We start from the raw sequence: 12137 nt of genomic DNA on the forward strand, positions 1-12137 counted from the left end.
CTGTTTATGGCACAAAGGCTCCCCAGATCAAAGCTGGCAGCACCTTCCTCTGAGGAGGATGGAAATTCAGCAAGGTACAGATTTCAGATTCCTGTGCAGAATATTGGCTATTCAAGTTAAAAGTCTACACCAAGTCTAAAAGTTATTTTTAGATTTTTTTTAAGCCTTGAGCTCAGCAGCATAAACACCTTTTCATGTCATTTTTTGAGTCCTTCGTAAGAGTTATTTTCCTTTTTTAATTTTCTTATTATTATTTTCCTATTTTTATTTTCTTTTTTCCCCCTTCCTATTTCACAAGCATAACACAGAAACATTTCATGTGCTGTGAAATTGGCCACCCAATTTCACATGTGACCTCCCTTTGTTCCCTGTTAAGAACCACTCCACAGTGGACATAAAGGGAATGTTAAAAAAAAATTGGTCTTGTCATGTTTTTCTTCACAGCAATGTAAAAAATAGTCAACAATTCTAATCTTAAATAAATATCCCTCAACTGTCCCCCATTCCTCCAATATTCAGATGGACAGGAGGCAATTTACTGCTCACAAACACAGGGATTTGGGGGTGTGAGAGTGGAAAAGTGGCTCTGTAGATGATAAAGTGGCAAAAAAAAGCACAGAGCATAGAGAAATATGTATGAGCAAAACTCTGGCCTGCCCAGATATAAAGCAAATATAAAGCAATATCCAAAAGGAAAAAAAAAAAAAAAAAAAAAAAGCAGTATTCCATAGTTTAATGATACAATTCTACACAAAAATCCTCAGTCCTCTCAAACATGGGTTTAGTAGATCAGCCACTCCCATTTTTTGTGCAAATGTAGAATTTCTGAAGCTACAGAAAAGAGAATCAGTCACGTTACATAACCCAGATTTTAGATCACACTCTCCTGCCATCCACCTGCACAATTATTCTGCTTTTCCCAAAAAATGAGCCCAGGTTGGGCAAGAGCAGCTAAATCCTTGTAAACAAAGACTGGGACAATTAAAATATTGTTAACCTGGACAAATCACAAATCCCAGCATTAATTAAAGCTTGTGGGCTTCAATTCATGCCTTCATTTCCAGTATTGCACTTAATGACTTCAGGAGGATGAGAATTTGGATTTACACACCAAGATTTTCATTTTCTCTTTTTGGTTGGGTTGCCTTCCTTAATTAATTAAACAATGAATAGGAAAAAGTTACAGAATCCCAGTGTGTGCATATTAAGGAGTGACAAAAATGACTGAAACAGGAATTTTGTCATCACAGCTTCACAACAATAGCAGGGAAATTCTTAAAGCCAAACCAGAAAACACACTCTGAAAATCAACTTGTGATCCATTTCTGCAAGGAGTGCTGGAATTCCAACCAGAGTTCTGTAAATATATTTATGGAAAGTGGTAAAAAAATCCCTCTGAAAATTCCAGTAAAACTGCAATTCTCATTGTAATCTGAATATTGTAAATATCTGGAATTCTAAACATCTGAAAATCCTGAACTTAAATATCTGAAGTCTTTAAGTTCTTTGAGTTATTCTAAAAATTGCCTCAGAAACCTGAGAATTTTCATCATTGTCATTAATGTTTCTTAAGAATTTTGGTCAGAAGTTTAATTAAGCAATATTCTTGGATTAATTAATCCAATGGAATGCAATATGCAAATATTTACTTTGTCTCTTTTTTTAAGATTATTTTGAAGCCTCTTCAAGCAGGTTGGAGTTTTCTGTACCTCACAAAACAATAAGATTTTCAGAGTTTTCTCCCTTCAGTTTTGGGCTGAATTTGAAAATTTGGGCTGAATTTGAAGTTGAAATCTGGGATGTGGTTGCTCATGGCAGAAGTACAAAAATTACTTTCTGGAGAAATTATAATTCTGCAGTGGTTGCCTCTTCCAGCATGGAAAGAAATTTCCTACTGCTTTGGAGTGGAGAAGTATCTGAATATGAAATCTGAATTTTGTTTCTCCTTCTATGACACCAAGAAGGGTCAACAAGAAGGATAAAATGAAGATTTAATTGTCTGGAAAAGGTGAGGTGAAGGAAGCACTTGTTTAATATCATCTGAATTTAAATCTAAAATAAAGTTTAATATCACAGAATGTAAAAAGAGTCAGTAATAAAATAATATACATTAAATATTCCTCTTACTACTGCTAATAGGAACATACAGACAGGGTTTTCTCATTTACCAAAAGCCTTTGTAAATGACCTGGTTCTAAAGAGCTTTTTTTTTTTGTAGATATTGTAAACATTTAAAATTTCTAAGGCTAAAAACAGGCACAAGTCTTCCATGAACAGATATTATTCCTAAAAGCATTAAGGAATATATTCCAGATCTGCTATTCCTTTTGATAACAACAGAAATAACTGAAGTATAACATTATAATTCACAACATAGATCCTTAATTAAAAAAGAAATACAGCTTAACCCTGACAACAATGAACTATATATAGGGAGTACTCCTTTTTTTTTTTTTTAATTATCTAGTACATCAAAATGCCATTTCCAGAATCTTTGTGCTGGGTGTGACTCCAATTTTATAAAGTTGAAGGAGGAACTAAAACATTTCTAAGAGGGTAAAGCTTTAGTAGCACCCCAGATTCCCAAAAATGCAGGAAAAATCTGCAATTCCATCCCAAAGCCACGTGGTTGGTGGCACCTTTCAGCAGATGTTCAGCCACTCCCCTCCATCCTCTCCATGAGGTGAATTTGTTTTGTGCCTCGTTAAGGTACCTGAGCCAACAGTCTGATTTCAGGCTGGTTTTTCAAGTTTCCAGAGGTTTTCCCAACCTCTGCCAGCAGGCTGATCCCAAGGAATGTGAGCAGATGCCCCTGCCAAGAACATCTGTCCTCTAGGAATCCTCTCACCCTTCTCTGTGCCACCACAACTCACCACCAGGAGATCCTGAAAGAACATCTGTCCTTCAGAACTCACCACCAGGAGATCCTGAAAGAACATCTGTCCTTCAGAACTCACCACCAGGTGATTTTGCAGGAGCATTTGTCCTCTAGGAATCCTCTGTGCCACCACAACTCACCACCAGGAGATCCTGAAAGAACATTTGTCCTCTAGGAGTCCTTTCACACTCACCATCAAAAAATCCTAAAAAAACATTTGTCCTCTAGGAATCCTTTCACACTCACCACCAGATGAATATGAAAGAACATTTGTCCTCTAGGAGTTTTTTCATACCACCAGGTGATTTTTGAAAGAACATTTATCCTCTAGGAATCCTCTGTGCCACCACAACTCACCACCAGGCAATCTTAAAAGAACATTTGTCTTCTAGAAGTCCTTTCACACTCATCACCAGATAATTTTGAAAGAATATTTGTCCTCCAGAGTCCTCTCATTCCTCTCTGTGCCGCCACAACTCACCACCAGGTGCTATTTTACAGGACATTTGTCTTCTAGGAGTCCTTCCACACTCATCATCAGGTGCTTTTTTACAGGACATTTGTCCTCTAGAAGTCCTTTCACCCCTTGCTGTGCCACCACAACTCCACCAGGAGATCCTGAAAGAACATTTCAAGGTGTTTCATTTCTAAAAATCCTCTGTGCCACCACAACTCACCACCAGGTGATCCTGAAAGAACATCTGTCCTCTGGGAGTCCTTTCACACTCACCACCAGGTGCATTTTTACAGGACATCTGTCCTCTGGGAGTCCTTTCACACTCACCACCAGGTGCATTTTTACAGGACATCTGTCCTCTGGGAGTCCTTGCACCCCTCTCTGTGCCACCACAACTCACCACAGACGATCCTGAAAGAACCTTTGTCCTCTGGAGTCCCGTGTGAGCCCAGCTCACCACCAGGTGATCTTGAACTCGTAGATGGGGCGCTTGCAGTAGTAGTGGTTGATGAGGTGCTTGTCACACACCCCAATGCACTGGTGGTCCACAGTGATGCCCCTGGCAGACAGGTCAGTGACAATGCAGTGCAGCAGGTCGTAGACATCGGCCACGGCCTCCCAGGGCCCGAAGGACACGTCCACCTCGCAGTGGTGCTCGAAGAGCTTGGGCTCGCTCTCACTGCGCTCGAAGCGCAGCGAGTTGAAGTGGGGGCACTCGTAGGGGGTGATGGGCATCTCCTCCTTGAACACACACACCTTCAGCTTGGCAAACCTGGCCTTCCTCTGCATGGCCCGCAGCTTGGCGATCTCGATGATCCGCTCCAAGTGCTCTGAACGGACAGACACGGGTGGGATCCAGTGAATCGCCAAGGAAAAGAGATCATGGGAAACATTTCACTGCAGGTTTCTCAGCAAAATGCAGAATGATCAGTCTCAGTTATCTGGTGAACTTGGTGGCTTTGTTATATGCCCAAGTTATCTGGCCTCACCACAAGGCCAAGTTTATTCAGTTGCAAGAACAAACGCAGACAAAACCCTCTCATTTAATAACATTATAGCCTAATCTTGCTCCCTTTTTAGCACAGAAATCCACACCCTGGGATGCAGCAGGATGTGGAGACCTCAAAGATCTAAACAGCATAAAAAACACAGAATAAACTTCCCAGCTGCAATGGGATCAGTCTGGGAGCTGAGTGCAGACTGAATGGATGTAGAGACTTTAAAGATCCAAACAGTATTAAAAATACAGAATAAAGTTCCCAGCTGCAATGGGATCAGTCTGGGAGCTGAGTGCAGACTGAATGGATGTAGAGACCTCAAAGATCCAAACAACATGAAAAATACAGAATAAAGTTCCCAGCTGCAATGGGATCAGTTTGGGAGCTGAGAGCAGACTGAAAGCATGAGGTTTAACACTGGAATCCCACTAGAAGAAACAGTCAGTGCTACTTTGTTTATTTACCTTTGTAATATGGCATTAGGCCCAGGAAAGCTTGTCTAACTTTTTCTCCTTTAAGAGGCTGGATATCCTCTAGATTGTCTAGCAAGGGTCCTATGGAATAATACTGAGCCTCCTTGTACACTGACCTCACTCGCTCTCGGGGGGGCAGGTCACCAGATCGTAGGAAGTTTAGTATGTCTCTATCAAAAAAAAGAGCAAAAAAATACCATTAACAAACACATTTCTGCCTAAACTGCTGCAGGTGGGGAAGAGAGGAAATGCTGGATAGTCATTGTTTGCTCTATTGAGACAGTAACTGAAATAAATGAGCCCTATTCCCAACATTTGTTTGTAAAACCTTTTGCCACATTCAGGTTTCCAAGCCATCATTTCACATTTTGCCTCAGTTGATGTCAAAACTCATTTGAAAAAATATCAGTGGATTTTAAACCAAACATTCAGTGTGGAGGAAACCATTTATAACACAGAAGAGGCCAGAGTGTTTCATGGGAAAGAGATTGTGGTCACTGCATTTCAAATTTAGGTCTGGGACAAAATAAACTTTTGTGTTTTCCCAGAGAATCGTATTTATGAACATTCTATTCCACACAGCTGAATGGATGGGACATCTGCAAAGGAGGTTTCTCTTCACAGATTATTTTTACAGAATAATAACCAGAATTTTTTAAAAAGAGAGAGAAGATTTCCTTGTAGTTCTAAAACACTGTTCAGCAGCAGGATCTCTTGATAAGGAAAGAAATCACTTTATAAGTATTAGCCAACAAAACCCTTATCAAATAAATAAAAAAAATCACTTTGTAAGTGTTAACCAAGAAAACCTTATCAAATAAAAGAAGCATTATTGCAATCTTAGAATGACAACAAATACAGCACATGCTAACCTGGCTCTCTGTCCCAGCTCTGTTTTCAGTTGAGGTTGATAACATCACAAATTAATTGATTTTTCAACAATTGCCTCATGCAAAAACACAATTATTTTAGTATTAACACAGTGGGTTAATCTATCTCTGACCCAGATTATGGTACAACCCAAAAGTGTTTGAAAATAATTCAATGCTCCTCTGTTGAAGACAATAAGGAAATGTCTACAAAGGAACAACAAGAAATTTGGGATAAATTGCAATGTGCATTTTGGGCAAAGACCTCAACTCATGAACATTGATCACCTTTTTTAGCAATTTCACCCCAATTCAAGCATTAGTAATCATGGTCAGTTTAATTAAAATATAATTAAAATAAAATAAAAGCTGAGCACTTAGGAAGGAATCCAGGTGGTGAAGGAATATTGCACTACCAACAAAAATAATTTAGAAAAACAAATTCTTTGAAGGCTTGGGCTTTCTTTTAGCAGTTATATCCTGTTGAAAGATTGAAAACACCATATTTTCAACTGTGTAATAATCCTAGATCCATTCCTTCCATTCCCTCTTCCTTACAGATACTGAATATCAATTAAAACCCAGCCTTGTGCAAAGGACTTTCCTATGTAAAGCAATACCAAACATTTCTTTAAACCACCAAAACAACTTGATACCTTGAAAGGAGACACTCTAGGGAAGACAATGCACAAATTCAAAGCATTTCTTGTTTTTCCTTTTTCCCACTGCACAACCAACAAGGATTTTTTAACTGCAGTTACTCCTGTGATGCTTTGAAGGCGTGTAACGCTGAACGCCGCACAAATACAATTTAAGGAAAAAAAGCTGATAAAAACAAGTTTAAAAATAAGTTTAAAAGTAAGTTTCCAGTAAGAACTTGGAAAGCTTGGCCTGAGGATGTGTACATACCCAAAGTAGGTGCCATCCCTGTCGATGAAGTACCTGCCCTCGGCGTCGGTGGGGATGTAGTGCCTGCCACTGAACATGGCTGCCAGCATGGTGTCCTCGTACCTGCGCAGCGTCGACAGTCTGGTGGTGAAAAACATCCCCCCCACGTTCAGTGGGACAACTTCTGGGAACTGCAAAAGCAACCAGGGCATCAGAAAGGAGCCTCCTGTCCTCTGCAGGTGACAAAGGGCACAGCTCCCAAAAGGCAGTTTGCCTATGGGATAAATGCATGGTTCCTGCCCCACAGAGCAGGGAGCTTTGAGGGGTAAAAATTTGGATGCTTTTGTTGCTGGGAGGAATCAGGGTGTGGTTTAATTGTAGCTGTGAATCTGAAACAGCAGAAATCATTCAACTGGAAGAGTAGATATTTGAGATATTAATGCCTCCTCTTGGCTTTTTTGGGGAAAGAACAAAATAAAACCCCTTCCCCAGCCTTACACAAAAAAAAAAAAAAAAAAAAAAAAACCAAAAAAAAAAAAAACCAGGGAAAAAATCTCAGGTCAACCTTGGGATTGCACCCTGCCGGTTCCTGTACACAATCAGACTACACTATACACTGAAAAAAATTATGTATTTGTTTACATCAGGCCTAAAATCTTACTATGCCTTAAGTACCAGAATAAGCACTTAATTACATGTCCCAAGTCCAGATCTGGATGGAACTTGTAAGTAAAGCTGCTGAGCTACTCAAATAAATCCAAGAGACTTCGTTTTCCTCGAACATGTTAAGTGAGCTGGAATTGTCCATGCCCATCTCAGGTGAGCTCTTACCTGCTGAGGCAGCAGAGGTAGCGCCTGTCCTGCCTGGCTGGCGGTGGGAGTGGCCGGCTCTTGGAAATCATCCTCCGCATCCGAGCTCGACATGGCATCATCCGGGGTGGCACTCGCTTTGCTCTGCCCCGTGACTACCACCATCCCTCTGGCTCTGGGGAGCAGCTCTGCTGGGTAGGAGGCCGTGGCAGTGCTGGAGGGAGAGCCCAATGAACCCCCCGAAGCGCCCCAGGCTGCGGGGCGCGGCCGCGTCCCCCCGCGCGCCGCCAGGGCCGCGGTGTCCCGGGAAGGGCGCGCGGGACGGGGCAGCCCGGGACAGCGGGAAGCGCCGGCAGCCGCCGCAAGGCCCGGCAGCGCCGAGCCCGGGCCGGGCGGGGAGAGCCCGGCGGGCATTGGCTGCACGGTGCACCGAGCGATTGGCCCGGCGCGCCTCGGCAGCTCCATGTCATTTGCTGGCAGAATTTGGGTGGCCGCTGTCCCAGCCCGTCCCTCGCCAGGGGCGGGATGCAGGAAGGCGGCCCTGCCACATCGGCGACACCCGGCCCCGGCTGTCACCTTCAGCAGGGGGCCGGGCACGGCTGCGCTCCGGGATTCCCTGGGAAATGGCAAATCCGGGATTCTCTCACCGTCGCATCGCAATGTTAACTCTCCTGATCACGCTGCTAATCATCAGTTTGAATTTAACACCCACAAGGATTCTCAGTCCATCCTCAGTAGGAGAATGGGATGCACGGACAAACCACAGGGTAAAAATAATATTTGAAAGAGAAACCTCGCTGCTCTCCTTATGTAAAATCCCTGTTCCCAGGGTGTCTCCAGCAGCATCACAACTCCCTAAGAGACATTCCACTACCAGAGGCTTTATCTACCTCCAAACCTTCTCTCAAATCACTATAAAATATAGAAAGTGGAGGATTATTTGCAGAAGCATATCTGGCACATTCATTTATTAATTCAAGGATGCTTCACCTCAAAATCAGTGAGAAAAAAATGACATAACATTTAAAAAATCTGCCTTAATAATTCTGCTAACAGTCATTGTGCACAATGTTAGAGCTCAGGTCCTAAAGGAAATACTGAGTTCAGAGTGAACCCAGACAGACCTGGGATGCTCCTGAGCAAAACAGAGACCTGACCAGACCAAAATCTCCACATTCTGTGGGAGTGCCCACAGCCTTCTTTCCCCAAAATTTGGGGATGAATTCTAGATCCTGTTTAACACTCTTATAAACACAGATAAATAACTACTGTGAAGTTCCAAACATCTCTAAGCTGCAGCTCATTAAGAGGGTAGGCTCAGCTCAGAGAGGGATTTAATTTCTCTTCTCCACAGCTTATAATACTTTTTCCAACCTCAACCTAATGTACAGGCAGATAAATCAGAATGAAAGTGCTTCTGAAGGGCCACACCCTATCAACAATTTTAATATTTGTCCTAAAACAATGTTTATTCTGATATCATCAACTATCCAAACAACTCAGCCATGCCTCACAGATAAAGAACAGCCACAATATAAATGAAAGATTATTTTGCTAGGGATTCCTTTAAGGAGGTAAACAAATTATCAGCCAGAGGGAGCTTGCAGAACAGCATTTATAAGATGCACAGTCAAAAAATGAGAGTGAGCTTGTATGTACTGTGACTGTATTATTTATAAAGCTGCCACTTGACACCAGTGCTTTGGCTGCTATTTCTGGTTCTCTTTAGAGTACTCAAAAGAACACAAAATTGACAAAAATGTGTTCTTTGTCTGCATTTTTCAAGGATGTAGATTTCACTTAAATGGAGTGTAATGTGAATAAACAACATTCACTCCATTAAATATATCAGAACTATTAACCACAGAATGGGTTTTTGGGGTAAGTTCATCCATTTGGCACTGCACAAAAAAGGGTCTCTTTCCTCACAGAGCTTGAGGCCTGAGAAAAAGGCATTTTTCTCCCTTTCATAATGTCCTTCAATAAGACACTAAGGTTGGAGAAAAAAAAAAGCCATGAGACAGCAATAATTGCATTCTGCTCAGGAGTGCCAACCTGCTCAGCCACTGGAACATGCAACAAAACAATCCCTCAATAATGAGGTTTAGCAGATCATCATGAGACCAGGATTTTGAGAACAAGCTTAGTGGCAATAAAAAGATTAATGACAAGTTGAACCTGTTTTTTGGTGTTCATTAAAAGGTGAGTGAAGTCCCTCTCAGGGCTGGCTTCACCTGTTCAGGGAGCAGTGAAACAGCTGGGCTGGCAGGAGCTGAGTCCTCCTGAAAGAAAACCAGAAGTTAATCACTGCATTTCATGGGGAAAACACATCCTGAATCCCAGAAGAGTCTGGGTTGAACTGGATCTTAAAGATTATCCAGTTCTATTCTCCTGCCATGTCCACAGACCAGGCTGCTCCAAGCCCCATCCAAACCTGGGCACTTGCAATAATTATTTTTAACTATGTGCAGAAATATTCCTTTGTTAAATCTTTCATTAAATATACATAATTTATTTATTTATTTCACTTGCAAATACATCTAGGTCTAGATCAACAGATCTAGAAAACACCACCAATAAATAAAATCATCATTTAATCAAATATTTGATTGAAGCACACATCAGCAGCATCCATCTCTACCAGAATTGCCTCCTTCCAATCCTTCCAGCTGTCATTTAACAGCAGGGATTGCTTCCTGGAGCTTTGCTGGGGAAACTCAGATATTTGACACAGACAGCAAAGGAAGCTCAGTAAATGAACTGGCCCTGCCAGTTTGGCTTCATTCCCCAGGGAATGACAGCCCTTGAATTGGGCTGGATGCTAAGATTTATAAAAGCTCCTCAAGGTTCTGCTGTTCCCTCAGCTTCTCCATATTGGTTTAAACAGCTTTTTCTTAAATATCTTCTGAGGCTGCACCAGTGTTGGCAAAGTTAAAACACAGAAAAAAAGTTAAATACCAACAAAAAATGACATAATGGAGAATCTGTTTTTTTCAGCCAGGTTCTGATGTAGGAACCCATCACAGGAGCTCCACACAAACTCCTGTTCAATGATAACTCTTTGGGATGTGCTTTTTTTGGGGAGGATTGTTAGAAGGCTCCTCCTTTTTAAAGAGAAACTGGGGTGGAATGAGACCTGATTTAGCAGTGTCTGCATCACCAACTTCAAGAGACACAGATTATTGCGAGGTGATCACAGAGGGAAAAGACACAACATCCAGAAAATTCCAATGAATCTGTGTCAGAACAGCAAAGAAACATCCTGGTAGAGGGGCTGGGATGTCTGAGCTGCAATAAACTGTGTTCTACACTGGCCTGGAGAATCCCGGACTGTAAAATCCCAGCACAGGGTATGATGAAAGGGCAGTGTAACAAAACTGCTGCAGCTGAGAGCAAAGAGGGTGTGGGAGGGTAGAGGGACTCTGTCACAGGGACCCTGCAGGACAGGACAGCAGGGACACCTGGCAGCAGGGACACGGACACAGCCCCACAGCTTTGAGAGCTGGGGGCGCTGCGAGGAGCGCAGGCACCACCACAGCGGCTGCATGGGGCACGCAAATAACCACTAATTCATTAATAACTGATTAATAATTAACTCGGTGGCTGCCTGGGGTGACAGCCTGCCTGGTACCGCCGCTCGTGAGGGGGCGGCGGGGCTGGAGGGGGTCGGGCAGCGTGAGGGGAGCGGAGGGGCCGCGGCCGGGGGGGATGAGGGGGCGGGTGAGGGGATGTGTGAGGGGAAGGGTGAGGGGGTGGATGAAGGGATGTGTGAGGGGAAGGATGAGGGGAAGGATGAAGGGATGTGTGAGGGGAAGGATGAAGGGATGTGTGAGGGGATGAGGGCAGCGGGCCCGGCTGTCCCTGCCCGCGCTCACCTGGTGCCCGCCCGCGGCTCCGGCTCCGGCTGCGGCTGCGGCTCCGGCTGCGGCTGCGGCTCCGGCCCGGGGGAGCGGCCGCGCCCCGCGTCACGTAGGGGCCCATCCGGGTCCCGGCGGGCGGAGCCGCGGCGGCGGCAGCGGGAACGCACCGGGAACACCCCGGGAACGGTACCGGGGCTATGGGTTATTTATCCCGCAGTGCAGCAGCCCGAATGAGCCCGGTTACTGAGCGGCTCGGGAGCGGCGGGGCCGCGCTGCCCTCGGCCGGCAGCAGGGGAGGCCCCGGCACCGCTGTGGGAAGAGCGGGGAATCCTCCTCCCTTCGGCACTGCCGAATCAGTTATCATCATCACCATCAACATCATCATTATCATCATCATCACCACCATCATCATCATTGTCATCACCACAAACACTCCGAGGGAACACAAATATTTTGCAACAACTCCAGTCAAAACCAGTGGGGAAGGCTAAGCCGCCTTCAGCACCCTGAAGCCACCGAGGGGAGCAGAAATTGAGACACAACCACCCCAAAAATCCTGTTCCGCATCGTGTCCTAAAAATCGAAACTTCAGCACTCAACTCCCAGCAGATGTTTCCCCAGCAGAGCATCTCTGAACGAAACTGCTTTTGAGGAACGAATTCAAGAGTCCAAAAGTGACCAAATTCTTCCTGCAATAAACAAATCTCAAGTTATACTCCCAGTGGGACAATCAAATTCACCATTTCATCACCACCCAGCTCTAAGCATTAAATTGCAAACCTTAAAATAAGATCCAAACCTGGGATCATATCTTCCCTCATATCAATACCTTAAATTATAACTAAAACATCAATATCTTGAATTATTTAAATCTTAAGTTGGAAGCAAAACCATTCACTAAGAA

At 43.7% G+C, this 12137-nt stretch overlaps 1 protein-coding gene across 3 annotated transcripts; it reads right to left on the minus strand.

The window, feature by feature from the left end:
* Positions 1-1869: 1869 nt before the first annotated feature.
* KCTD7 (potassium channel tetramerization domain containing 7) lies at positions 1870-11335 on the minus strand. 3 transcript variants are annotated; one of them, XR_013776695.1, is made up of 7 exons: positions 11249-11335; positions 9552-9655; positions 7395-7587; positions 6585-6754; positions 4798-4976; positions 3711-4165; positions 1870-3534 (listed from the first exon to the last, which is right to left on the minus strand). XR_013776695.1 is itself a non-coding variant. In XM_079325426.1 (6 exons), exons 3-6 carry the CDS (start codon positions 7536-7538, stop codon positions 3789-3791), a joined length of 870 nt encoding a protein of 289 aa, XP_079181552.1. In that variant the 5' UTR covers positions 7539-7587; positions 9552-9655; positions 11249-11335; the 3' UTR covers positions 2046-3788. The 3 variants fall into 3 exon arrangements, 2 of the variants coding, with proteins under 2 accessions (XP_079181552.1, XP_079181553.1); XM_079325426.1 differs by having other exon boundaries at positions 2046-4165; XM_079325427.1 differs by lacking the exon at positions 11249-11335 and adding an exon at positions 10809-10826 and having other exon boundaries at positions 2046-4165.
* Between the last annotated feature and the right edge of the window lie 802 nt (positions 11336-12137).

This window comes from Erithacus rubecula, assembly GCF_903797595.1.
Source record: "Erithacus rubecula genome assembly, chromosome: 22".
Lineage (NCBI taxonomy): Eukaryota > Metazoa > Chordata > Aves > Passeriformes > Muscicapidae > Erithacus > Erithacus rubecula.

Coding starts and splice junctions, on each gene's coding strand:
- KCTD7 (XM_079325426.1), bottom strand. CDS start 7,538: ATGGTGGTAGTCACGGGGCAGAGCAAAGCGAGTGCCACCCCGGATGAT. Junction 6,755..7,394: donor TACCTCTGCTGCCTCAGCAG/GTAAGAGCTCAC, acceptor TTGCTTTTGCAG/TTCCCAGAAGTTGTCCCACT. Junction 4,166..4,797: donor CCTAATGCCATATTACAAAG/GTAAATAAACAA, acceptor CTGTCCGTTCAG/AGCACTTGGAGCGGATCATC.